The 27,644-nt window shown below is 41.1% G+C and overlaps 3 protein-coding genes across 4 annotated transcripts in view; 2 read left to right on the plus strand and 1 right to left on the minus strand.

Annotated features, from left to right (window-relative positions):
* Positions 1-669: 669 nt before the first annotated feature.
* On the plus strand, positions 670-6,088 carry LOC311045206 (serine/threonine-protein kinase/endoribonuclease IRE1-like; the record flags this gene model as incomplete). Its single annotated transcript, XM_084057006.1, has 7 exons — positions 670-1,752; positions 1,880-2,043; positions 2,126-2,346; positions 3,561-3,690; positions 4,039-4,139; positions 4,554-4,750; positions 5,766-6,088. Exons 1-7 carry the CDS (start codon positions 1,461-1,463, stop codon positions 6,086-6,088), a joined length of 1,428 nt encoding a protein of 475 aa, XP_083913132.1. The 5' UTR covers positions 670-1,460.
* A 4,908-nt stretch (positions 6,089-10,996) lies between these two features.
* LOC311045392 (uncharacterized protein) lies at positions 10,997-18,379 on the minus strand. The gene is made up of 5 exons (XM_084057237.1): positions 18,081-18,379; positions 15,990-16,307; positions 14,734-14,803; positions 13,309-13,469; positions 10,997-11,267 (listed from the first exon to the last, which is right to left on the minus strand). The coding sequence occupies exons 1-5, from the start codon at positions 18,308-18,310 to the stop codon at positions 11,105-11,107; spliced, it is 942 nt and encodes a 313-aa protein (XP_083913363.1). The 5' UTR covers positions 18,311-18,379; the 3' UTR covers positions 10,997-11,104.
* A 2,882-nt stretch (positions 18,380-21,261) lies between these two features.
* lyn (LYN proto-oncogene, Src family tyrosine kinase) overlaps positions 21,262-27,644 on the plus strand; it is a 33,935-nt gene continuing 27,552 nt past the window's right edge. For both annotated transcript variants that reach the window (XM_084058619.1, XM_084058620.1), the window contains exon 1: positions 21,262-21,380. The gene's annotated coding sequence lies outside the window, so the exon portion shown is untranslated. The remainder of the gene's footprint in view (positions 21,381-27,644) is intronic.

Below are 27,644 nucleotides of genomic sequence, written 5' to 3' on the forward strand. Positions count from 1 at the left end.
TGAGCGGGCCGTACGCTGAAGTCAAAGTCACGATAGATTGGTAAATTGGTGATCTCGCCGTACGTCCATTATTTGGTCTACACCACTTTGATAAATGAGGGCCACTGATCCTTATGTACGAGGTAAGTGTGTGTGTGTGTGTGTGTGTGTATGTGTGTGTGTGTGTGTGTGTGTGTGTGTGCGTGTGCGTGTGCGTGTGCGTGTGCGTGTGCGTGTGCATGTGCGTGTGTGTGCGTGTGTGTGTGTGTGTGGTATGTATGAGGAAGGCTTCCTCACAATGTGAAGTTTCCATTAAAATCATTACAGAGCCAGCAGAATCCAATGAGATGAACATGAGTCAGGAGGAGTCAGAAGAGCAAGAGCAATTTCTCCAGATCGGTCAAAGATGGTTGCTAGAGCGGCTTGTAAACACTGATGACCATGAAGTTACCAAAGTTACATCCGAATGGAGCCCAGCCAGCATAAGATGGAGGCCAGAGAAGCTTCCAAATGCTGATGACTGTGATGTTACCGAAGTTACATCACCAAAACCACGAGAATGTAGTCCACAGTTAGACCTTGCAAATGCTGATGACTCTGAAGTTACAAAAGTAGTAATAAACTTGAACTTACTTGAAGTAACTTTCACTTCACCAAAACCACAAGAATGGAGCCTACAGTTAAAGGACCTTGCAAATGCTGATCACTCCGAAGTTACCAACGTTACTTCACCAAAACCACAAGAATGTAGTCCACAGTTAGAGGACCTTGCAAATGCTGATGACTCTGAAGTTACAAAAGTTACTTCACCAAAAACACAAGAATGCAGTCCACAATTAGAGGACCTTGCAAATGCTGATGACTCCGAAGTTACCAACGTTACTTCACCAAAACCACAAGAATGTAGTCCACAGATAGAGGACCTTGCAAATGCTGATGACTCTGAAGTTACCAACGCTACTTCACCAAAACCACAAGAATGTAGTCCACAGTTAGAGGACCTTGCAAATGCTGATGACTCTGAAGTTACAAAAGTTACTTCACCAAAAACACAAGAATGGGGTCCAGAGTTAGAGGACCTTGCAAATGCTGATGACTCCGAAGTTACAAAAGTTACTTCACCAAAACCACAAGAATGGGGTCCACAGTTAGAGGACCTTGCAAATGCTGATGACTCTGAAGTTACAAAAGTTACTTCACCAAAAACACAAGAATGCAGTCCACAATTAGAGGACCTTGCAAATGCTGATCACTCCGAAGTTACCAACGTTACTTCACCAAAACTACGAGAGTGGAGCCCAGTCAGTATAAGATGGAGGTCACAGTTAGAGAAGCTCGCAAACGCTGATGACTGTAACATTACCAAAGTTGGGAGTCTTGTGTTTGTGGAAAATTATGAATTCCGCATCGCAAAGGGAAGTGATGGAAACGAGGTCTTCTTGGGGTTAAGAGAGGATGGCACTGAAGTTGCAGTGAAGAGAATGACTCAATCCAACTATCATGTGCTGAAGAAGGAGAAAAACTTCTTAGGTCTTCCAGAACTTGATGATCCTTCGATTGTACGATATGTTGACTTTATAGAGGATAAGAACTTTGTTTACCTTGTTCTACAGTTATGTGAATACACTCTAGAAGAATACATCACTAAACACAGTCTTTCTGAACTGAACAGAAAACAGCTTGCAAATCAGGTTCTCAAGGGTTTAAGTATTCTTCATGGTCATAAACCTACAATTGTCCACCGGGATATCAAGCCCCAGAATGTCTTGATTGGTAAGCATATCAATACAAATTTAAAAACAAGCAAATAATATCAGTAATCTAAGCAACTTATGCTGAATTTATTTTTGCATAATATAAAACCCTTCAGTTATATTGATCTACTCACTTTGCCTTGCAGATATTCGAGGCAAGGCAAGATTGGCAGATTTTGGAATAAGCCGACTATTACCTGAAGGACAAACAAGCCTGTGCACGAGCGCTGCAGGAACAAAATGCTGGAGGGCAAGGGAGATTTTGGATGCAGTCGGTCATATCCGATATAAAAGAGGCTCTGATATCCAGGTTGTTCTTTTTTAATCTGTGTGAGAACAATTTAATTAACAACAAAAGCATAGAAATGTTCTTACTCATTCTCATTCTTAAGGTGGCTGGGATGTTGATATATTACATCCTGTCTGATGGACACCACCCATTTGGTTCATCAGCTAGATGTGAAGGCAACATTCTGGATGGAAAGTACAATCTGCACCATGTTCAAGATGTGGTTGCCAAGGATCTCATTGAGAGGATGATCAATAAAGACCGAAACAAAAGACCTAAAGCTGAGAAATGCTTGGTTCATCCCTTCTTTTGGTCAAACGAGAGGTAAGAACATTTTACATTGCGTTATTCATTTATTTTTTATTATGTTTTTTTTATGCACTGGGAAGCTACATAATTATATTTCAGCCTCATGCTTTCAGAATTATTATTATTATCATTATTATTATTGTCTCCGCCAGACCGTGCGTGCGTCCGTGTGTGCGTCTGTAAACAGCTAATCTCCGGCACCGTTGGCCCGATCGAAGCGAAACTGTGCACACACACTCCTTGGATGCCAGAGCAGAACCAATAGGCCAATGTTTCACATTGTATAGCTCCACCAGGAGGCCGATTTTTGCTAAACACATTTTTTTATATTACTCCTACAGATTTTGTCCAAAAATCACGCAAATCGGTGCACAATATCTCTATAGTCATGTGACAAATACGGATCTGTCTGATTTTTAGCGGTGCCAACCGCTCTACGTTTGACTCTGTCTGCGTGTCCGTCCGTTTGTGTGAGCACGGGATGAGCACGGCAAAGAAGCAAACAGCTATAACTTCAGTTTGCAGCATGCCACCAAGTCCAAATTTGGTATGTGGACTTAGACCACCAATAGGCACGAGCATGAATTGATGAAGTTATCAAAGAGGGGTCCAGGGACCCCCAGCGCCCGTATGAGCACGGGATGAGCACCCCAGCGCCCGTATGAGCACGGGATGAGCACGGGATTTTAAACAGCTATAACTCCAGTTTGCAGCATGCCACCAAGTCCACATTTGGTATGTGGACTTAGACCACCAATAGGGACCAGCAAGAATTGCTGAAGCCCCGCCCCCTCTTTCTTCCCATTGGCTGGCCTTCAAACAGCCATAACTCAAGTTCGCAGCATGCTATGGAGTACAAATTTTGTACATGGACTAAAGCCAGCAATAGGGACTAACTGTCATTACTTAAGCCCCGCCCCCTCTGTCTGCCCATTGGCTGGGCTTTAAACAGCCATCATTCCAGTTTGCAGCATGCTACCAAGTACAAATTTGGTAAGTGGACTCAGACCACCAATAGGGACGAACTGAAATGAGTTAAGGCCCGCCCCAAAGGCACCGCTTCCTTCACACAGGGTGTGATTTTTCATATTCCATCAACATTGCTGGCCCACAATAACCTACCTGACCTGGCCGAGACCTGTGCTTCGAAGAGCACTTTTCCTAGTTTTTTTTATTATTATTTGTATTATTATTATTATTATTATTATTATTGTCATCATTATTCCCAGGAGAGCAGAGTACTTGAGAAGGATTGGAAATCTAAAAGAAGTTGAGAACTGTCTAAATGCTGACGAGGCCCTCATCAGGAGGTTAGACCAGTATGCTGAGCAGGGACAGTTCAACACATGGAAACACAAGGTGACTTTATTACTTAGTGTGAGGAACAATAGAACAATAGCATTTTGAGCTTAAATGTGTTCTTTTCTCAATTGTATTCCTTCTGTCCTGTATTTCTCTAAGACCCTATTTAATGCCTTTAAGAAACGGTGTACATACCACTTTCAAAGTAGGCATTTAGCAGTCGCTCTTGTAATGCCTCAAGAAACTAGGACCACAGGTCAACCAAAAACCTAGCATCTGTCTAAACAAACTATCAAAAATAATAATCAAAAATAAAGAGCCCAATGGCATGCTCACATTCATCATTACTGTATGTTCACAAGTGAATTACATCTTAAGACTTAAGTTGTATGTGCTTCCATGCAGTTCCCACAGGAGTTGGTCCAGAAGATGGCTGATAAGAAGAAGTCCTACCCTGACAACTCATTTGGACTGCTGCGCTTCATACACAATCTCCATGAGCACTAGTAAGTAGAATTACATATAAAAACAACACAAAGAACAGTTACACCATACTGTAAGTTGTGTGTGTGTGTGTGTGTGTGTGTGTGTGTGTGTGTGTGTGTGTGTGTGTGTGTGTGTGTGTGTGTGTGTGTGTGTGTGTGTGTGTGTGTGTGTGTGTGTGTGTGTGTGTGTGTGTGTGTGTGTGTGTGTGTGTGTGTGGACTGGTCTGGTTCATTGTTGTTTGGTTGAAGGGCACTCCCTACCCTCCTTCAAAACTGCCAGTTTGCAACTGGACCTGCACAAGTCTTCTAAGCTTTACACACCAGAAATGCCCCCCCCCCTCCCCAATGTTTTCTGTACATATACTTGAATTGCTAGTGTTGATGAGTTCGTTGTGTCACTGCTCACCTTCAGTGATCACTGCTTTGTGTTCACAGTGCTGAAGATGTAGCAGGTATTGACCTGTTGGAGATGTTTCCTGATCTGTTTGGAGGAGTTTACATGTTTGCCAAAGAACAAGACTGGAACTCAAGAACCTCCCTGAAGCACATGTTTACAACAGAAGTTGCTTTAAAGTCCCCAAAGCCTGAGATAAAGCCCAGTCTCAGTCTACCAGTCCAGGAATCAGGACTCAGTGGGCCAATTCTAAAAACGCCTTCTAAATCCTAACCCAAGTTTTAGGGAAAACGTAGGTTTTTTATCATGTTGCTATATATCGTTGTTGTCGGGTGAAAACCTTGTATGTCCAAAACCGTTCCTTTTTTAATTATTATTTTTAAAACAAAACATTTAAAATAGTGAAAATAGCCGATCTACAAGCGCACAATTGCGAGGCGTTGCACGCTTGTAGATCTGCTATTCACTACTCTTGTGCAACACCCTTGTATGATGAAGTAAGGCTTTAATTCACAAAAAAACAAAAACTTGGAGATGCAAGGTTTCTGCCTGACATTGACGATATATAGTAACAACTAAAATGACCGGATTGAGGGTCCAGGTCTAAATGGGTTAAGCATGTCTTATTTACACGTCTTATGCGGTAATTAAGTCATAACGCCACCATCTTATATGCAATTGGCATTTTGCAAGTCACACTGAACGCAAACACTTAAAGGCTTAAGACTCTCCAGGATATTTAACGCATGGGGGAGTATTCATATGCTAATTAAGGGCGCTATGCAGTATCTGCTATTTTGCACCTTGACTTAAAAAGACTAACCGCATACCGCTAAGACGTGGTCAGGATCTGTCATAAGCGCAAAATAAATGTTTGGTTGTAAGGACACCGGCAGTTTAACTAAGAAATATTCGATCAATTCTCAACCAATTGTTATAATTCAAAGTTTTCTAATCTGTGAAGTATCTGTGTCTCCTGCCGACTGACACATACATACTATGTATGTGTCAGTCGGCAGGAAAGATATTATTATGATTTTGCAGTGAGTTTGATTTTCTATGAGTTTTGATTGTATTTACTCTTGCTGTGATTTTGTTTATTACTTTTGTTGCATGTTGACTTATTCGAGTTGTTTATATTTGATTTATTTGCGTTATGTGTATTAATTATTCTGTCCCTGCCACTGATCCTACCACTCATGTTGGCGGACACTGACACTAGTAATGAGTGAAATGCCTACAGCTGGGCACAGTAGCCAGTGACGCAGGAGAGACGTTCGACCAGCCAGGGCAGTGGGCTCACGTTGGCAGTGCGCAGAGCCAGTCAGAGCGCATGGGAGGGTACATGGGCAAACCGAGGGAAATGTTTGAAAGGGAAAGTGGAGCACAGACAGCAGGAGAACAAGCAGAGGGAGTGGACGGAGAGGAGACAAGAGTACAGCCGAGTGGGAAGCAGGCAGAAGACGGGCAGCAGCAGAGAGCCACACGCCGACGGAGAGTAGCAAGCAGTGTGAGCAGACCAAGACCGGAGACATCAGTGTTGTACACGCAACAACCGCAGCGGCAGGGTCTATGACTCTGCCTTGTCGGTAAGTCCCTGGCTGAACAGCACCTGGCCTACATTACATTACATTACAGTCATTTAGCAGACGCTTTTATCCAAAGCGACTTACAATAAGTGTATTCAACATAGGTAGGGAACGAAAACTACTAATCACCAGAAGTTTTAAGTACATTTCCTGCTAAAACAAGCAACCAAGAGTATACACGAATCCACAGACACGCTGCCTGTAGGCAGCCATTGCTGCGGTGTCAACGCTCCGCGGACGCGACACCTCAGCAATGGCCGCCTACAGGCAGCGCGTCTGTGGATTTGTCTATACCTAGCGCTAAGGTAAAAGTGCAATATATCAGCTACCTACTTTCTTAAACAGATGAGACAAAAATGGCAAAATCAAATGAGCACGAGCTAAAACAAATAAGTGTATCGACTAAACAAGATCCAATAAAACAATACAAAAATAAAACAAGAGTTCGTACAACTAGTTAACAACAAGTAGGCCAGGCAAAGAGGAAGGATAGTGTTTCCTGAAGAGGTGGGTTTTCAGCCTGCGGCGAAAGATGGGCAGTGACTCTGCTGTCCTGACTTCAGTGGGAAGTTCATTCCACCACTGTGGGGTCAGAACAGAAAAAAGTCGTGACCGTGTCGATCGACCAGAAGGACCGTTGAGTGGCGAGGGAGTCAGTCGCCCCGAGGTGGCAGACCGGAGTGGTCGGGCAGGGGTGTGGGCATTGACCAAAACTCGGAGGTAAGAAGGAGCTGTTCCTTTCACTGCTCTATAGGCTAGCACCAGGGTTTTAAACTGAATGCGAGCTGCTACGGGGAGCCAGTGCAGAGAACGGAGAAGGATAGTTGTGTGGGAGAACTTGGGGCGGTTGAACACCAGACGAGCCGCAGCTTTCTGAACAAGCTCCAGAGGTCTGATGGCTGATGCCGGAGCACCAGCAAGGAGGGAGTTGCAGTAGTCCAGGCGGGAGATGACAAGAGCCTGGATGAGCACCTGGGCTGTTTTCTCCGTGAGTGTGGCTACGTAGTGTGTGGCTATGCCACAACAACAAGCTTAAATAGCCATTATACCAGTGATCTGCCCCAGTCTTTCTGTCCTCCACAGGGGTTGTGGAGTTGTGTGAAGGCTCCTACCTGCCGTGCTCTACCCATTTTTATCTTCGCTGCTTGTTTTTATTGTTTATTTGGTTATATTTTAGAATTAGTTTTATACTTGTATTTGTCTAGTATTTTTAGAAACCACTGTAAAGGACTTTTTATTATTAAAATTTGGTATTTACCTTTAAACCTTCCACACTGCCTTGCTTCAGTATTTTTGCCAATGCTTTTATTGTTCCACGAACGTGTGGCGCCTGTTTTGATATTTTGGCCTTAAGTTTGAGATCAGAGGTCCAACACCTCTATAGAAAAAAGGTGGGTAGTCGGTTTTATCAATTTAAGGTCTTGACACAGCACGGGGCACTTTAATTAGCCTGTGTCAGGCCGAGGGCCACATATGGATCATGATTTTATTGTCTCTCCATCAAAAGATATCAAGCGAAAAGCAAATGTCGGCCCGCGAAGGGTGTACAGAGCGCATGGATGCATATACAGTAGGCAGCAAGAGCACTCTTAGCAACAGCACTCTGGACCTGGTCACTTCTGAATTGTGCAAGTTAAAAAGGTGGTTTGATATAAATAAATTGTCATTAAATCTGTCTAAAACAAAATTCATGATATTTAGTAATTAAAATAGATAATCAAGTAAATATACATGTAGATGGGGTTGCTATTGAAAGAGTTTTTGAAAACAAATTTCTTGGGGTGATAATCAATGATAGAATGAACTGGAAATCTCATATTAAATATATAGATATAAGCTATCAAGAAGCATTGCAGTTCTGAGCAAAGCACGTTTTGGATTAAATCACTCTGCATGCTCTACTATTTCTAAATACAAATCTCTTAAAATTCAAGGATATTGATATTATAGAATATAAAACTGCCCTTACTGTATAAGCAAGGAATAATCAACTCCCTGGAAATATCCAGGTGATGTTCTCTAGAGAGGGGGGCTATAACTTAAGGGGAGAGTTAAATGTAAAAACTGGAGGTGCTTGGACTACATTGAAATCGTTCTGTATCACTATTATGTGGAGTTAAGCTATGGAACAGTATGAATGTGGAGCTCAAGCAATGTTCAAATGTGATCCTGTTCAAAAAACAATATAAAGAATGCATTATTATGAGGTATAGGGAGGAAGAGTTACATTAACAATCTATAGGTTTACTAAGAAATTATACGCACGCACGCACGCACACACACACACACACACACACACACACACACACACACACACACACACACACACACACACACACACACACACACACACACACACACACACACACACACACACACACACACACAGTATGATTGATGATAATATATTTTGAATAGAATATGTAAATACTTGTATACGTTTATATATATGAATTACTTTATTTAATTGTTTAATTTGAAAGATTTGGCTTATTTAATGGTATACCATGTTGGTATATGAAAAGAATATGAGATGACGCTGAAGTAAGCGGAACGAAGGGGTAGGATTAAATATGTTTTATACTTCATCCTACTCCTCTTTGAACGTGTAGAATTATAGTTTTGTTGTTGCCTTATATTGTATTAACATACTCTACCACACAGATTGGACACAATTACATTTTATTCATTAAAGAAAAGTTACATAGTGCAGCATTAAATAAAGCTTCAGCTTGTGATGAATTAGTCATATTATATACTTCAACATACAATGGTGTTGAGCAGCGAAAATAGCAGATCTACAAGCTCGCCAGGTGTGGGCTGTTTCTTTTATTTATGATTATTATATATTTGTTTGCTTTTAACCCATTAAGACATCATATATCATCATATATAAAGAAATTCCATATTGAAGGATTTGATTGAATTTGATGGCAATGTAGAACCAAAAGACAAATCCAGACTTTTATTATTTGTACAGCATTTGTAGCTACTATATTTGAAGGGTTTTGTTAACTTTAACCTGGTTAAACAGGGTTTCAAGTGTTTATTCTCTTCAGAATATATATATACCACTTCCATTGCCGGAAAATAACTGATTGGCTTCTCTCAAGAACAGATTCAGAGCTGTGCTACCGAAAGGCAAAAAACAGCAGATGGTGCTGTTTTTCCCTTTTATTTGACGATGGGTTCCCAGATTGGCTTGGGCCAAACTGTGCCACCCTCTGTATTTCATAACAGTTTTTATTTAGGTTTAACTTTGTTATGAGTTTAGTCTCAAAATGTGTATAAAAACAGGTTTTCTACTTTAGTTTAATTGTATCTTTTTTAAAGGCTTAATTTGTGTTATCTCATGCAATGGATTATGTCAAAACATGCTTCAAGAACATATAAGTAAAGGTATTTGCAATGTATTCTAAGTACTAACCATTGGCGTGATCATGGAAATAATTGTCTGTTATTGCCATAACCGAGTTGTCATGTGGGGGTGACTAACTAGTTTTTTTTTTTTTTTAACGTTATCCAGGCTTCGCAGTATTGCTGCTCCTCTCTGAGGGGATGACAAAAGATTTTTCAAATAATGAGTTCCATCTAAGGTTTGCCTAATGTAATGGTTATAATAACCTATACAGTTTTTGGAAACTTCTGGTTCTGGAGGTGGCCTTCAGTCCTGCCCCATACCAGCAGCTGAGAGAGACCAGGTGGAAGTCCCTGAAAACCTGTGTTTGGGACGCTGGCCCCCAGTGCCACCCTCTCATCACCCGTTTTACCACTGGGCCATCATTTTTCTCATCTCACTAAGCTACACATTATCAGTACGGTCTAGATCAGGGTTTCTCAATGTGGGCGCCGTGGCACCCTAGGGTGCCGTGACTCAAGTCCAGGGGTGCCGCAAGATACTTTGATAATATTTGGAATTCATCAATATCACTTCAGTTTAACCACTTAGACCCTGTATACTTATAAGTTACACTGTACTTGGTGCATTCTTTTTCAACCTACACCAAATCCCTTCGCCAAAAAATAACAGATCTACAAGGTTTTTGCTTGGGTACAGCTGACCTGTAAACACACTTTGGTTGTGCATTGTGTGGTACCTGCTACAAGTACAGGCATTTCAGCACATCTCTGCAATCATCTGCATGTCTTAGTATCAGACTTTGTGTTTGAAGCTAGAGGTACACAACAGTAAGGTCCAACAATTGTCACTTACACTTCCCTTGTGTAACTGGTGGGGGATATGTACCCTATGTTTTGTTATATTGTAGTCCATGATGCATACAAACAGCAATGTCTGTAACTATTGCTTATTTAACAATTGTTTTTATTTTAGGGTGTTGATATGATTGCTGAAAATGTGTCATTTAATCCCATGTAGGTGGTATGACAGTAAAATAAAATGTTATTTCAAATGGGGCTGGGCAATATAACTTATCTTTCACCAAATACCGCTATCGATATTGTGACAATATCGTATTGTCACAATACTAAGGTCTCAGAGGCACTTGCCCGTTGGGCAAGTACAGGTCATGTTCTAATTTCCCAATGGTCATGCCCACTTGCCCGAAAGGGATATTTTCCATTCTAAAACGATAGGTGAAATGTGCGCTTATAGAACAAATTCATGTGAAATCCAATCGATAGTCAACTTTGACAAAACAGAAAGAGTGCAACTGCTAGTTGTAAAAAGGTAGCATTGTTCTTCATAAATAGCCTATATTATAATATCGTATGAAGACAGAATGCACTTGCCTGTCGGGCAACCAGGAAGCAAACTCCACTTGCCCGAAAGTTTTATTAACTTGCCACAGGCAGTCGGTCAACCGTTAGTGTCAACCCCTAAACCCCTTTTTTTTTCATGGTGTGTTTTATGGAACTAAAACTGTAGATGACAAAACCCAACCAGGAACATGGAGTAATCTGTTGCACTTGAATTCAATATCTTAACTGTAAAATAAAGCAAGTTTTCTGTTCATTGTTGTTATTTATTTGTGAAAAAGAAATCATTCCATTTGCAGTGGAGGCAGCCAGACGCCTGTGGTTCCAGATGGGAAGGAAGCTTTTATTTTGTTGACCGCACACGACGGGATGACGACGCGGACGTTTCTCCCCAGGTAAAACCAACACCATCTCGCGAAGGACCGGTACGCTGTGTGCCGGTAACGTCTAAACAGAATCAACGATATGAATGCGAAAATTAAATAAAAATACTCATGCAACATGCACATACATAGTGATCCCTCAAAAAGTGCAGTTCGCTGGGCTCGTTTAAAACAGCCCTGAAAATTCACCTTTCAGGAGGCCAAAAAAAGGAGGTAGTACTATTTTCCCGTTAGACCAGGGGTGATGCAACTTTGATGATGGAGAGGGCCACTGTATTTCCACACTCACTCCAGAGGGCCACATTGCATGTACTGTTGGGCAGACACCTCTTATCTCCGTATTTTAACTTTTTTCATAAATGAATGCCATACTTCGCCATTCTATCTCACACAAAAGTAGCAAAAACAGCCGATCTACAAGCTCAAAACGCGTCGCATCGCGACGCGTTTTGAGCTTGTAGATCTGCTATTTTTGCTACTTTTGAATTGGAATCCTGATTTTTTTTTTGCTATTTTGGAATCCTGAAAAGTTACATTTTAATTGAATTTCAAATGCATTTAGTTATACTTAAGTTAACTTTTTGAACTTGAATACATATACGTTGGACATAAAAAAGACAATAGAATTTGTATTCTAGTCATTAAGATACTAATATAGACTGGAGTAATTCAAGCGGGTCATGTTTGCATGTTTGGTATTGTAACAGCTGAATATATCCAATATTAGCCTGCGGGCCGCATTAAGTGCAGGTGGGGGGCGCATGTGGCCCCCGGGCCGCCAGTTACCTATGTATTCGTTAGCCAAACGACCCCCCGCCCTTTCTTTGTACATATAGCTTTATTATTATTTTTTTCCCTGCTTTTTGTTTGTACATAGTGTTATCTTTTTCTGTATTTTTTGTGTTGATATTTGAACTGTAGTGCCACTAATAATTAATATATATACATATATTGAATACCAAGGACCTCATTGGAAACAAGACCGCAAGGACTTTTTTGAACGGACCTTTTAGACCAGGGGTCTTCAACAGGGGGGTCCTCAGAGTTACTACAGGGGGTCCGCCAAATCTTTGTGTGATATGAAACCCTATTGTCTATGAATTGAATACCAAGGCCCTCATTGGAAACAAGTCCGCAAGGACTTTTATGAACGAACCTGTTAGACAAAGTATGTTAAATGTAAATGTGATGTTTTACATTTTTTTGCCTAATAAAATATTCAATCAATCAATCAATGATTTTTTCTTTTTTTGCATTAACCACTTGAACCCTAGCATCCCTTTTCTGAGGAGAACTTTAGCCAAAAATAGCAGATCTACAAGCTCACAACGCCTCGCGCTGCGAGGCGTTGTGAGCTTGTAGATCTGCTATTTTTGGCAAAGAGGTATAGTACTGTAGAGGAAAAAACGTTAGACCATGTAATAGAAAAAGTTGAATCTGCAACACGATTTTATACAATATAGTGGGGGGTCCCTGCTTCAGCTAGGGGGTCCTTGGCCTGAAAAACGTTGAAGACCCCTGTTTTAGACAAAGTATTTTAAATGTAACTGTGCTGTTTTACATGTTTGCCTAATAAAATATTCAATCAATCAAAGTGAATAAGAGCAATGTAAGACAATAATGAAGATCTTGAATTCGGACAGAACTTTGTATTTTGATGACATCATAAAAGGTGAAATGGTTTGACAAGCATCGATTTGATACCAAGAGGAAATGGACAACAACGGCTACAGCAGGGTTCCCCAATAGGCGGCCTGCGGGCCATTTGCGGCCCGCGAGAGGCAACTGTGCGGCCTGCGACAACTTTTTTTTTAAAAGAAAATCTGTATTACTGTTCAAGCAGACTAACACACACATCTGTAAGTCAATTGTTGATTCTGGACTTATTTTGATTTTCAGTATGTACAACTGGCTGCTGTTAATCTGTATTACTTTTCAAGCAGACTTATTTTGTTTCCAGAGTGCATTTTTTCCTTGTGTGACCCTCAACACAGGATTTAAGAATCTTCGCGCGCGGGCACAATGCCCCTGGCCCTCGGCTTGGTACCCGAGACATAAATTGGGGAAGCCTGGGCTACAGGAACATAATCATTATTCATACTCACTCCTCATCTGTGAAACTCGGATCAAAGGGGCCGTACTGCTGCACCATGTTGTCGTGCTCATGCTGCTGAAGCCATGGGCTCAGGCACACTGCATAGAAGCCAGGGTGTAGGGTGATGCACGAAGCTTCTGGTTCTGGTGAGTCTGCACATTTTTCCATAACCTGCACAAGAGAGCAAAATAAATAACCTGCAACAATGCTGAATGTTCAGCACACATGTCTCATTTTTACATTGTTCTGGGTTGATTGTTTTGCCCGTGCAAAAGTATTATTGCCCATCTTTACCTGTAATATACATTCAAAACATATATATATATTAATTATCCCACGATTTTGCAACCCCATTTTTTTCACCCAGTGCCAATTGACTAAGTAATCCTGGGTGCCACACTCCCTCTGCCAGCCTAGGGAGAGGCTCAGAGGCGAGCTCACGCCTCCTTTAATGCATGAGAGCTAACAAGCCTTCTTATCACCTAACAGGGGGGAGTTTCCCCGGTAGGACGTAGCGCGACTGAACAGGGGGAGGCAGTATAGAGACCAGGTCTACTGCATGTTTTTGTGAGTGTACCTACCCTAGGGCAGTGGTTCTCATGTCAAGGACCCCCAAATTGAGACTTATTAGCCCGCGGACCCCCATTTGAAAAGATATGCCAGGGACCCCCATAAGAGACGTTTTTTTACAGCTCTAGCAGTGATTCTCAACCGTTTTAATTTCAAGGACCCCCCAGTTTGACATGCATTAGAGGCTACGGACCCCCATTTAATGGCATTTATATCTCTGGGACCCCAATCCATATTGTGAAATCAATGTTAATTTAACTCTGAGAGTGTACAAATGGAACCAAACGGACCCGTAAGGGTCCGTTTGGTTCCATTTGTACACTCTCAGAGTTACAGACCCATAAAGGTCCATTTGGTTCCTGTACATCATTTAGCTGGGGACCCCCTGGAACCCCCTCAAGTACCCCTGGGGGTCCCTGGACCCCACTTTGAGAACCATGGCCCTAGGGGACACAGGGAGAACATGCAAACTCCACACAGAAAGGCCCTTTCACCTGTATGCATTGAAACATGCTAAATGGATGGATATACTGTAAGAGGGGAAATAGTGGTGTAGGTAGGTTGTATGCAGGGTAACTTGGGTTGTTAGGGAAACAAGCCTAAAGGTCCTTACACACCGGGGGCGATTTTTTCATGCGAATAATATGTTTTTTTTTAAAACCTTACATGGTCAATGCAAGCTTCCACATCAGTTTCGCGCAGCGAAAAAGCATATTTTATTTATTCGGACCGAGTCCGAATTTTGCGTATATTCGCATAATCGGCGGTGTGTAATGACCTTAAGTCTAAACAGTGGATTGTACCACCATAATGTATATTTATGCTGTTGACAGACCGACAGTCATTCTGCTGTAATACTACTGACCTTGACAATGTCCCTACAGCACACCCTTGCGACTGGTTCATCCATGTTATGGCAGCAGCCACAGCTACACCTGAATGATAAGCAGACATGAGCATAATGTGAGGGCTGGCACTGATTAGTGTGAATGAATACTGCAAATAACTTCACAACCAGAGCCTAACAATCAGGGCAGAAAGTAAGTATTAACATGCATGTCACATGCACAACCAATGTGGACAAGTGAAGTTCTACCTTGACCTAACATGTATGTACATCAGGGGTCTTCAACAGGGGGTCCTCAGAGCTACTACAGGGGGTCCTCCAAATCTTTGTGTGACATGATTTTGTTTTTTTTTACATTAACCACTTGAACCCTAGAATTCCTTTTCTGAGGGGAACATCAGCCGAAAATAGCAGATCTACAAGCTCTCAACGCCTCGCGCTGCGAGGCGTTGAGAGCTTGTAGATCGGCTATTTTTGGCAAAGAGGCTATAGGTGTAGAGGGAAAAAAGAGCAGACTAAGTAAAAAAAAAAAATAATCTGAAACACAATTTTATACAATATAGAGTAGGGGGTCCCTGCTTCATCTCTCTCTCAGCTAGGGGGTCCTTGGCCTGAAAACGTTGAAGACCCCTGATGTACATGATTAGTGCCAGCCGTGCGTTCAGCCCGCTAGAACAGTGGTTTCCAACTTTTTACATACCAAGGACCCCTAAATTGATATACATTTGGCTGCGGACCCCCATCTGAAAATGTTTTGTCCCAGGAACCCCCAGAAGAGACTATTTGTGTTATAAAAAAAGCAAAATCATAAAAAAAATCTTCTGACACTTCTCAAGATTTTTCTAAATTGTTCAAAAATAGCAAATCACAGTGACGTGCTGTGAGCTTGTAGATCTGCTATTTTTGAACAGCCAATGTATACAATATGGACAAAGGGGTGCAAATGTATTAACACCTTTTGCTGGGGAACCCCCTCAAGGGTTGAGAACCACTGTGCTAGAGCCTAATGCGTTAGCCAAGATAGCTAAACCACTGAATGAATGAATGCAGCTAATCCTTTACATCAGTGGTTCCACCATAACTCTGAGAGCGTACAAATGGTTCCATTTAGTACGCTCCCAGAGTTTACAGACCTGTGTAAGGGTACATTTGGAACCTCCCCAAGGAACCCTGAGGGTCCCTGGAAACCCACTTTGAGAACCACTGATTTAGATGAACTGTTCTACTCAATGCAATACTTATATAATAATAGCTCAATTATAATGGAACGTTACCATTGAGACACATCGTGGCTCTGTCGTGGGCGAGGTTGGTATGGTAGCCCTGCTGCTGCTTCACCTCCACCTCCGTGGTTCTGTGCATGGAGGGCCAGGGGCTCGAACATGTACGGCCTGATGCCGTATGCTTGGTATTCATGTTCTTCTTCTGACTCTGAGTCTTCCTCCTCCTCCTCCACCTCCTCCGACGACGACGAGTCTGAGCCTGAGGAGTAATATAACTGGAGGCTCGCCGCTTTCGGTGAAGGCGGTGGAGAGAAGTCCTCTACTGTCGAATAGAGACCAGAAGTAGGATCCACCAGCTCCACAAGCTGACTGTACACATAATAGAGACAATAGGACACTTATTAATAGAAATGCAACAGGTCTAAACAAAATAACAGCCCCATTAAGAACCTCTCACTCCGCTATACAGCTCTGAGGTGAGGTTCCTCTACCAGAATCGGTGGAACGGCCACTGTTTGGTCCGGCACAAAACAATCGCTTATTTAATCAGCCTGTGGCCATGTTTCCCATTGTAGCCGAACCGGGAGCAGTACTGGCATCTGACCGTAGGGGAGTTTTCCGGGTTGAATGGGAAACATAGCCACAGGCTGACTAAATAAGCGATTTAAGCGGTTGTTTCGTGCCAGACCAAAAAGTTAGGGTTCCCGAACATCCTCAAACATCTGTACAATTTATAAACTACCATTCATTTTTGGATACGATGTGGCGAAAAGGGTAATCCACGGACCCTTTGCGGTCGTTCCACCGATTTCCGGTAGAGCTCGCAGTGGAACCTCATCTCTGAGCTGTATAGCGGAGTGAGAGGTTCGTAAAGGGGCTAGACAAATAACAAACAATAATGCACTACTGATATAATAGCTAAATAAATAATTGATTATAATGGAACGTTACCGGTGGTGTAAAGTAAGTAAGTACAAGTACTCAAGTACTCAAGTACTGTACTTAAAGGTAGGGTAAGTGATATTTTGGGGTATTTTCCATGTTTGTGTTAAAAAGGTTAAAGTACTATATTGTGATAGTAATCATTGCTACAGACTATAGTGTGTGTTCGGTCACAGGGATCTCTCCAGCTCTTTAGTAAACAGAATATAGTGCATTTCAGGTAGGTGACGACATTTAAGCCAATCAGGAGAGAGCACTGAAAATGCATTTTCTGTTTTATAAAGAGCTGGAGAGACATAGAGACTTCTTTTACTGAATGAACACTCTATAGCAATGAGTACTATCAGAATATAGAGCTATTTAACACTTATTGTAACAAAAGCAAATCACTTACCCTACCTTTAAGTACAATTCTGAGGTATTTTTTACTTTACTGGAATATTTCCCATTTTCAGTACTTTTACTTCTACTCCACTACATCTCAGAGGCAAATATTGTATTTCTACTCCACTACAATTATTTTAAAACTTAAGTTACTAGTTACATTGCAGATATACATTATTAACCACTTCAGCCCTATTTTATAACTAGGCTATTTGAAAATAGCAGCTCTACAAGCTCGTTGTGAGCTTGTAGATCTGCTATTTTCAAACATTTTAGTAGTTTTACTACTTTAAGTACATTTTGATACGAATACTTTTGTACTTTTACTCAAGTAAACGTTGAATTCTGGACTTTTACTCGTAACAGAGTACTTCTACATAACAGTCTTGATACTTTAACCCAGGGGTCTTCAACGTTTTCAGGCCAAGGACCCCCTAGCTGAGAGAGAGATGAAGCAGGGACCCCCTACTATATTGTATAAAATTGTGTTTCAGATCATACTTTTTTTGTTTACTTGGTCTGCTCTTTTTTCCCTCCACACCAAACACCTCTTTGCCAAAAAAATAGCCGATCTACAAGCTCACAACGCCTCGCGCTGTAGATCTGCTATTTTTTGGTAAAGTTATCCTTAGAAAAGAGATGTTAGGGTTCAAGTGGTTAAGGTAAAAAAAAAATCATATCACACAAAAATTTGGCGGACCCCCTGTAGTAACTCTGAGGACCCCCTTGGGGTCCCGGACCCCCTGTTGAAGACCTCTGTGTTTAAACTAAGTAAAAACACTTCAGTACTTTTTCCACCACTGAACGTTAACTTACCATTGAGACACTGCGCCTCCTCCTGCTGCGCCGCCGCCTGAAGCTTCTCCTCCGTCTCCGTGGTTGTGTGCATGGAGGAGGCGCCGGGGCTCGAACATGTACGGCCTGACGCCGAACGCTTGGTCCTCAGAGTCTGACTCGGGGTCGAGGCTCGCCGCTAACGTCGGTGAAGGCGGTGGAGAGAAGTCCTCTACATCCATATCCACATCAAGCTCCTGTTGTTCAGCCATGTTTGTTGTTTGTTTGTTTGTTAAACAACACAACACTAGTTTGTTTGGTTTCAACTGACCCGCCTTCGCCTTGTTAGCTTCCGTGTGTTTTGGCCCGCCTACTTTTTGACGGTCAAATCACATTCCTCCCCGCGCTATGTCCCGCCCAGAGCCGCCTCCCTGGCCCGTTTGACTCGGAAATGCGTCACCATCGTCACCATACGGAAGTGGAACACGGTATATAGAAAAGAAGGTACAATAAGCCTAGGGGACGGGCGGGCAGACGCCATTGACGCGCATGGGAGTCAGAACTGGAAGTTTGGTGAAACACATTAAAGTTTATGTCAGGCGGCTGTGGCTGGACCAGCTTGTGAACAAACACTATTGTCAGATAATCGGTTCAGGAATATAAAATAAGACATTTATCACAGGTTGTTTTCCAATCAATTATTTTTCGATGTGCACACTGTATAATGTTATTGAGGCATCTAAACAGCAGCATGTATCGTTTCTGGCTGTTGCCAGATTTTGTGAGAGACATAAGCAACCAGGTCTAGGAAAACAAGCCCAAAAGAAGCAACTAGGGCACTATAGGCCATAGCTCCAATCGGAACCTCACCCTCCGCTGTATAGCTCCGAGATGAGGTTCCATATCGTTCTCTGCCGTTAGGCTGAAAAATGTCCGCACATTTGCCACTTTACATGTTTCTTACCCCTTTCTGCACATCGTATCCAAAAAGTAAAGGTATTCTGAAATGATCACAGATGTTTGAAATTTTAACTCACCATAAAATCTAACAAACGAGTTGAAAAAAGCACTTTATTCGCCTCTCTCCTCCGCCGGTTACATGTTTTTAAAGACATTGCGCAAGAGTTGCGCCCATAGAGATAACATTACTGATTGCCCTACTGGTCAAATGTTGAATTGCATCTTCTAATGCATAATATTATTGAACCGGCTCAGGAGAGAAGCGATTTAAACACTTTTTTCAACTCGTTTGTTAGATTTTATGGTGAGTTAAAATTTCAAACATCTGTGATCATTTCAGAATACCTTTACTTTTTGGATACGATGTGCAGAAAGGGGTAAGAAACATGTAAAGTGGCAAATGTGCGGACATTTTTCAGCCGAACGGCAGAGAACGATATAGGACCTCATCTCGGAGCTACATAGCGGAGGGAGAGGTACTATATGGGGCTATATTAGCTCTGGTTCAGAGCGTTAGTGAGTTCCCTCTAACGCTCTGGAAGACCCCTCGCTCTGCGCATGTACAAGGAATTCCACTGCCCTGCCAGCGTTCAAGTGTAGTGAAAATAAACTAAACCATTTCGCTACTCACCGAAGCAAAGGCTGTTTTGTGTTGTTGAAAGTCTATTCTCCAACCCCGCACGCCTAAACGCACCCCACCTACTCTGTAAAATACACTTTTTGGGCAGAAAATAAAATATGTCAGCGAGACGGACATTATTTGTATTTACTCCACAGTGCCCTCTACAGATCTGGGGGATTTGAACTTACCATTAACCAAAATGTAGAGGGCACTGTGGAGTAAATACAAATAATGTCCGTCTCGCTGACATATTTTATTTTCTGCCCAAAAAGTGTATTTCACAGAGTAGGTGGGGTGCGTTTAGGCGTGCGGGGTTGGAGAATAGACTTTATACCTATACTGTATACATTGAAAATAACCAATCCACAAGCTCACAACGCATCGCGATGCAACACGCTGTGAGCTTGTAGTTCTGCCATTTATCTAAAAAAATCTTGAAATAAAATGTGGAATATTTGGAAGATATAGAAGAAACAACACAAATCCAGTACGAACAGAACAGGACTGGCCTGGCACAAAACATTTTCAGAAGGGGGTTAGAGGACAAAAATGTGGGGGTCCATGACATAAAAAAATATTTGAGAACCACTGGTTAAAATAATTTCAATTTAAAATTGTTAAGCAAGCCCAAATAAGCAACTAAGCCCAAGAAACCGCAACCCACAAGTCACAACTACCAATATTTACAAGCAACTTCACAGAAAGGTAAGCCCAAAGTCGCGTATAATAAGCAGACATGGCAACACTGGTTTCTGTCTCGGCAGGATCACTTACTTTGTGCTCTTTAGATAATAAACTTATACAGTGGACACATCGAAAAGCAACACAGCAGAAAACAATGTGTGATATGTCCTCTTTTATTTCCCAGAAGCAATTACTTTACAAAGGTCTGAGTCATTCAGAAATATATATTTGTTCATGAGCTGATCCACCGGGCTCTCATTAACTCCAATGCATTCCACCGAACTCACGGCTGCAGTCTGGCTCCCTGGTGCGACGAATCTTTCGGCTAGCTGGAATTGAGTTATATAGCTAAAGTGACGTAGATGACTGAACCTTCTTTTCTATACCTTGAGTAGACCAACTTGTGGTCCCTTTGTGTAGCTCCACAGTCCATCCAGCAGGGGTCACTAATGGCATGTTTCAACATTGATAAGTAGACGCTCACGCTCCACTATTAGAACAAAGACTGTTTAAGAAGTTATTGTTGTAGGAACTGAGTTGGCTAAAACAATTAAAACGACACAGTGTGTCATTTGGACAAATGTAACTGAAAACAAGTGTAGAATGAACATTAAACAGTACCTTTTGCCCTAAATCCCCCAAAATGAGATGATTGTGATTAGTTTAGCTTTGCAAGCTGCTGTAAATTATGACTGCGTCATTTTTTTTCTCTCGCTGTTTGACGTGCACACAACGAGTGTAAAACACCAATAAGAGTCATCATATTTCATAAAGGATAACCAGGCTGCCCTTCATGCCTTTGTATGCTCCGTGTTTGCTGATTATGCAAATAAACTAGACTAAAGTAACCTACCAGGAAGTTTCACAGTATTAGAAAAAAATCCCCAGTTAAGTTCCTCTTTCTGTAGTGAAGTGTGTGTGTAGTGTTGTATAGTGTGTGTGTACTGTTAGTGTAGTGTGTTGGTCACTTTAAGCTGACCTGTCAGCCAGTCAGTCCATCTGATCTGATCTCTGTGAGGACTTTATCATTATAAACCCTTTGGATGAACCAGATCACAGCCTGGGAACACACACAGGTAAGACAATAGACTGGTTTTAGTGTCATTATTACAATACTTGGTATTTAAATCGGGAGAATAGCGAACCACAATGTAGGAGATGATATTGATATTCTACATGGATGCCTATATAGATATCTGCTTGCCAGCGCACGCTCAGACACACGCACACGCAGTGGTGGAAAAAGTAGTCTACTCCAATGTTTTACTTCAAGTAAAAGTTTCAATACCAAAATGTACTTGAGTAAAAGTATTGGCATCAATGTGTACTTAAACTAAAATACCAAAAGTAAAACTATACTCATTATGCAGAAATGTCCCATTTCAAGTTTTCAAAGTGTTTGAAAATCTTTTGAAAATAGCAGATCTACAAGCTCAATGCATTGTGAGCTTGTAGATCTGATATTTTCAAATGGCCGAAATGTATATATGGCTGAAGTGGTTAATGTATGTTTTTTAATAATAATCAAAATCTATAAAGTCACCTAAAGTTTTAAAATAATTGTAGGAGTAAAAGTATATTTGCCTCTGAGATGTAGTGGAGTAGAAGTAAGAAGTAAGTATTGGAAATTGCAAATACTCAGTAAAGTAAAAAATACCTAAAAATTGTACTTACAGTAGCCTACTTTAGTAAATGTAGTACTTAGTTACTTTCCACCACTGCATTCAATGTAGCGTGCAGAGCCTAGACCAGGGGTCCTCTGCGTTTTTCAGTTCAAGGACCCCTTAGCAGAGAGAGATGAAGCAGGGACCCCCACTAAATATTGTATCAAATTGTGTTGCAAATACATTTTTTCAAAGACTGTATAGATAGCTTCATAGACTAGTTTGACATCACTGTCATGTTGAATTCATGTTAATGTGTATGTTCAGACATTTAACAACTTTAAACCCTCAATATTACTTTCACCTTTCACTCTGTACTTGGTCTGCTCTTTTTTTCCCATCTACACCAAACCTCTTTGCCAAAAATAGCAGATCTACAAGCTACAACGCCTCAGCACGAGGTTGTGAGCTTGTAGATCTGCTATTTTTGGGTATGTGTTCCCCTCAGAAAAGGGCTCGGGTTCAAGTGGTTAATGTAAGGGGGGTGCCCCCCCCCTGTAGTAACTCAGAGGACCCCCTGTTGAAGACCCTTGGCCTTGGGGGACATCTCATCAGCTTGTAACTGAGTAGTCCATTGCAGTATTGATACTTTTACTTAAGTAAAAAAAATGGAGTCGTTTTTCAACCAAAGATTACTGCTGGATTGGCCTTGAAGAGTATAGGCTACAGCCTAAAACCTTGTAACAGGGATAGATGAGTTTAATACAAGAAGAGTGGGCACCTCAATGGAAAATGAGCTATTTTGTCCAAAATGCTAAGAAATGTAATATTATAAAAATGGTCTTTAGTAGCCTAATGTAAAGTATACATGATGTGAACACGCACGGTACATCATTATCAGACTTCATTTTATCCTTCAACTTGTTGTTTATGACCCAAAATGACTGGATATACAGGTTTTATAGCAGTTTGCAGCAATTGTAGAATCATTAGACGAGTTGTCAATTGTTCAATCGTGTTCTAATCATGTATACTTTACACCGTTTCCCAAATATTAGTTTTTATTTTACATTTATTTTACATTTTAGACAAAATTCTCAATCTGACATGGCGATGCCCACTGTTCCTTAGTTCCTTTTATTGATTAGTTTGATTGGTAGGCTATTAATTAACCACTATGTCAACGTTGTGATAATCAGGAAGTTGGTCCTCAGGGATAATAAATTAGATCTTCATATATAAGTCATAGTTTAGATAAGGACGGTCTGTCTATCATTATATTACCTTTCCCAGGCTCTCATGTTCTTTTCTTTGCTGTGTGTGTGTGTGTGTGTGTGTGTGTGTGTGTGTGTGTGTGTGTGTGTGTGTGTGTGTGTGTGTGTGTGTGTGTGTGTGTGTGTGCGTGCATGTATGTCAGTGGTATAAAGTACACTTACTTAAGTACTGTACTTAAGTAAAATGTTTAGGTATTTGTACTTTACTTGAGCATTTTGAATTTCCAATTATTTTACTTCTACTCCACTATATCTCTGATCCAATTATTGTACTTTTGCTCCACTATAATTATTTTAAAACTTTATATAATACCAGACTTTTACTTGTAAAGGAGTATTTCTACTTTGCAGTATTGTTACTTTTACTCAAGTAAAAAATATGAGTACTTTTTCCACCACTGTCACTGTCACAGAGGCTGGCTGCTGCTGCTAATCTCTCCAGAACCTCTCTTCTCTCTGTCGGTGGTTTCCTGACTGTCTCATGGTGCCTCTAAACATGCTGACATGTCACTGATGTTGTCTGCTATTGTTTGTTAATGTGCTCTGTTATTATGAGAGAAGGACAGAGAGGGAACCAACACTTAAATGAACTTCTCTTTTCTTCACGTTGTCAGTCTGTAGGGGACAGTTCACTGTCACACCATGCAGTATAGCACATTCTGTTCCATGGCAATGCTCATTAACCCATTACACAGTTAAACAGTTTTCAGAAAAAACGAATGTTTCTATGTCAGTGGTCCTCAAATTTTCATGTCAAGGACCCCCAAAATGATATGTATTTGGCCACAGACCCCCATCTAAGATATTTTGTTTCGGGACCCCCCAGAAGCAAAGATTTTAGTTTAAAATGTTTGCTTGAAAACAATACATATTCAAAGATTTTCACACATTTTCACGATTTTTCAAAAATGGCAGATCTACAAGTTCATAGCTTGTATATGTGCTATTTTTGAATAGCCAAAGTGTAAAATAATGCTTTTTAGCTCAAATCAAAACGTGACACAGATGCGTTCCAGGTCTTAAAGGGTTAAATGAGCATTGTGCATTGTGAGCATTGTGTTTTTGGATGCAACGTTTTATGAACTGATATGTGACGCAATGCGACACAAATATGATATAATATTCATTCATTCAAACCTTTATTTATTCTCGAAGGACATTGAGGTTGCCCTCATTTTCAGTGTCATTTTCGTCGTAAAACCAAACAAAACAGAAACAAAACAAAAACAGAAATTTTCCCCTATTGTGTGATTCAACACAAATGTGTGTACAATGATGCATATGATACAATGAATTTGTTCTGACAGTCTATATATTTATTTATCTATCCGTCTGTCTAAATGATTTGTCCCACAGTATAAGGACGACACGAACAATGAAGAATGCTGTCTATACGATAGAAAATGCCACATGGAACACATGATAATACAGGACAAGGCCAGGAATGAGGATGCATAGTTTATATGCCAAAGAGGAAATAAATAGTAAACATTTAGTCAAGGATTGGATTGGCCAATACAATTTAATTTTGCTCCGGAGGAAAAAGAAGGCAATCTTTTCTCTGTTGGGTCAAAAGTTTGAGGAAACAGTAAATGTGTCAAGCTTCCTCAAGGGGGGAAAAAAACAATAGCTTTTCCGGGAGGCGAACGCAGATACAAATCTATTTCGACTATTATTTCTATAACTAGAACGTCAGGACACACAATAACAAATTAATAGACTGTCAGAGCTTCTTCCTCTCTGCTCTCCCCTCCCCCGTTTCTCCCCTTCTTTCTCTCTCTCTCTCTCCATCTCTCTCTGGCATTCTGTCTCTTCTGTCTCTCTCTCCGTCTGTGTATCGTTGCCTCCGTCTCTCTAGTCTTTCATTAATCCCTTAAGACCGGGAACGCATCTGTGTCATTTTATGGTTTTTTTTTGGCTATTCAAAAATAGCAGATCTGCTATGAGCTTGTAGATCTGAAAATGTATGCAAATCTTTGAATATATATACATATTTAAAGCAAACATTTGTAACTCAAATCTTTGCTCCCGGGGGGGTCCCTGAAACAAAACATTTTGAGATGGGGGGGGTCCTCGCCAAATACATAATCTAAAAATGTTTTCTAAATCCTAACAGTGTGTTGCTATATCAGTGGTCAGTGCTCCAAATGTTCCATGTCAAGGAACCCCAAAATGAAATGTATTTGGCCGTGGACCCCCATCTCAAAAGGGACCCCCTGGAACAACATATTTATTCATTCAAAGATTTGCACAAATTCTCCACGATTTTTCAAAAAATAGCAGATCTACAAGCTGGCATGTTTCCAGAATGTGTATTGAAGCACTGGGGGAAAGGGAGCATTCTCTGGTCTCTGGGGGGAAGGGAAATTGATTTTTACAGCTTCATCCAGCAGATGTCTGCTCAGATGAGCACACAAGGCTCTTAGCGATCTTGCTCAGGGACACTTGGACACATAGATCAGGTGAGCCGAGGGTCGAACCTGAGAGTTTCTGATCCCCAGAGCGCCTCGCTAGTCCAGTGGTGTAAACAATAGGATATTGATACTTTTACTTAAGTAAAAAAAATGTGAGTACTTCTTCCATCACTGCGACCTGTATTGCACTGTGGAAAAACTCCACTGACCTCTAACAGACAATAGGGAAGCTGGGAGGGAGACGGCATAGTCCAGCATAGTCCCGGTTCGCCTAGAATGTATGTTACATGTGGAAGTGTCCCTGAGCAAGACACTAACAGCCAGTCAGTCTGCGCAATGGGTAAAGCTGAAACAGAATTTCCCACGAGATTAATCTTCCTTTCTTTTTCCTTTATGTATTCAGGGAAGCCCATTTAGAGCATGCTCTCTTTTTCAAGGACGCCCTGATAACAGCATAACAACAATAACAAACATTTGAATCACATTACAACGTCACAGATACAAATAAACATTGTGTTACATGAAACAGGTGCAGTCACTATGTAGTGTCCTCAAGAAGCACCCTGAATGTCTCTATTGAGACCAATCACACCAGTTTCAGAGAGTCCTGAAATTTGTTCCATTTGTGTGGAGCATAATACATGAAAGCAGTCTTTCCTTGTTCACTGCTCTTACGTGGACTGGTATATCTAATGTGTGTTTGTGGACGTGTTGAATCATAATAATGGTAAAGGTCCACTTTCATCGCTCTGTCTTTGAGAATGACTAAGGGTTAAATTATGCAGTCCAGTGGTTCTCAACCAGTTAACCAGCTAAATGATGGAGAGTTGGTAACCAAATGGACCCGTATACTGTAGCTCTTTTAACTCTTCAGAGCGTAAAATGAAACCAAATGGACCCTCACGGGTCCATTTGGTTTCATTTTACGCTCTGAAGAGTTCAATTATTGTTAAACATCTGCATTACTTAGTTAAAGAATTGTTATTTTGATCAACGTTTGCCTGTTACAGTATCTCTCCTATGGTACCACCTCAATACAGCATGGAATTGTGGACAAAATCGTATCCGACAATAACAAAATATTCTAAGTTTTGGGTCTGAAAGGCAAAATCTCAAACGGTGGTTCTGTGGCTCAAATTCCAAATAAATAATGGGCCTTGATATGAAACGGGTTGAAAACCACTGTAGTCTAATTAAATTATACTTTGTGTTGCAACCGTTGTCCGTGGCGAGGCCCCTCCATGACTGCCACAGGCGCACCGTCGCTCCCATCCACACCAAACTTGGCACAAACACTGTTCAGGGGTCTGCCATCACAATACCCACACCAGGGGCCAGTGGCATCGCGACGCATTGTGAGCTTGTAGATCGGCTATTTTCAAATGGCCGAAATGTATATAGGACTGAAGTGGTTTTGCAATAATAATCAAAATCTACAAAGTAACTAGTAACTCGTTTTCAAATAATTGTAGTGGAGTAAAAGTACAATATTTGCCTCTGAGATCAGTGAAGTAAAAGTACAGAAAATTGGAAGTACTCCAGTAAAGTAAATAACTCAAAACTGTAGGCCTACTTAAGTACAGTACTTGAGTACATGTACTCAGTTACTTTACACAACTGTACAGCAGTAACACTTCAAATGGCCATACCAAGTGGCCATTGCTCTGGCCATTGCGCAACATAGGACTATAGGTTTGAAGGCGGCGGCCACACAGTTGGCCTGAAAATCTACATCTAACAACTTCATCCTTTTACAGCTGCTCTTCCTTTTGATGTGCTGTGTTGGAAGTATGACTCACGATGGGTCATCATGAATCACAGCCTCAGAAGTGTTGAAATAGTTATCCCTATGTGTCTACACAGTAAAAATACATCCTGTTAATGTTAGTGTTAATTTAATTATTGCTAATTGAGAGTATAACCCTCTGAGTTAAATTAACACTGAGAATGTGTATGTATGGTGGTAAACGTTCAGTGGAGCGTGGCTCGATATTTTCTCAGATCTAAAACCTACCCCTGATGACTTGAATGAGTATGTGAGTGCTGAT

The sequence above is a fragment of the Gymnoscopelus microlampas genome (assembly GCF_963454915.1).
Source record: "Gymnoscopelus microlampas genome assembly, chromosome: 5".
Taxonomy (NCBI): Eukaryota; Metazoa; Chordata; class Actinopteri; order Myctophiformes; family Myctophidae; genus Gymnoscopelus; species Gymnoscopelus microlampas.

Bases quoted from the DNA above. Each gene is read 5' to 3' on its own strand.
- LOC311045392 (XM_084057237.1), bottom strand. From the start codon at position 18,310: ATGGCTGAACAACAGGAGCTTGATGTGGATATGGATGTAGAGGACTTC. The intron at 14,804-15,989 runs GTAACGTTCCAT...CTTATCATTCAG, and splicing joins AGCCACGATGTGTCTCAATG to GTGTAGCTGTGGCTGCTGCC. The intron at 13,470-14,733 runs GTCAGTAGTATT...TCTCTTGTGCAG, and splicing joins GCTGTAGGGACATTGTCAAG to GTTATGGAAAAATGTGCAGA.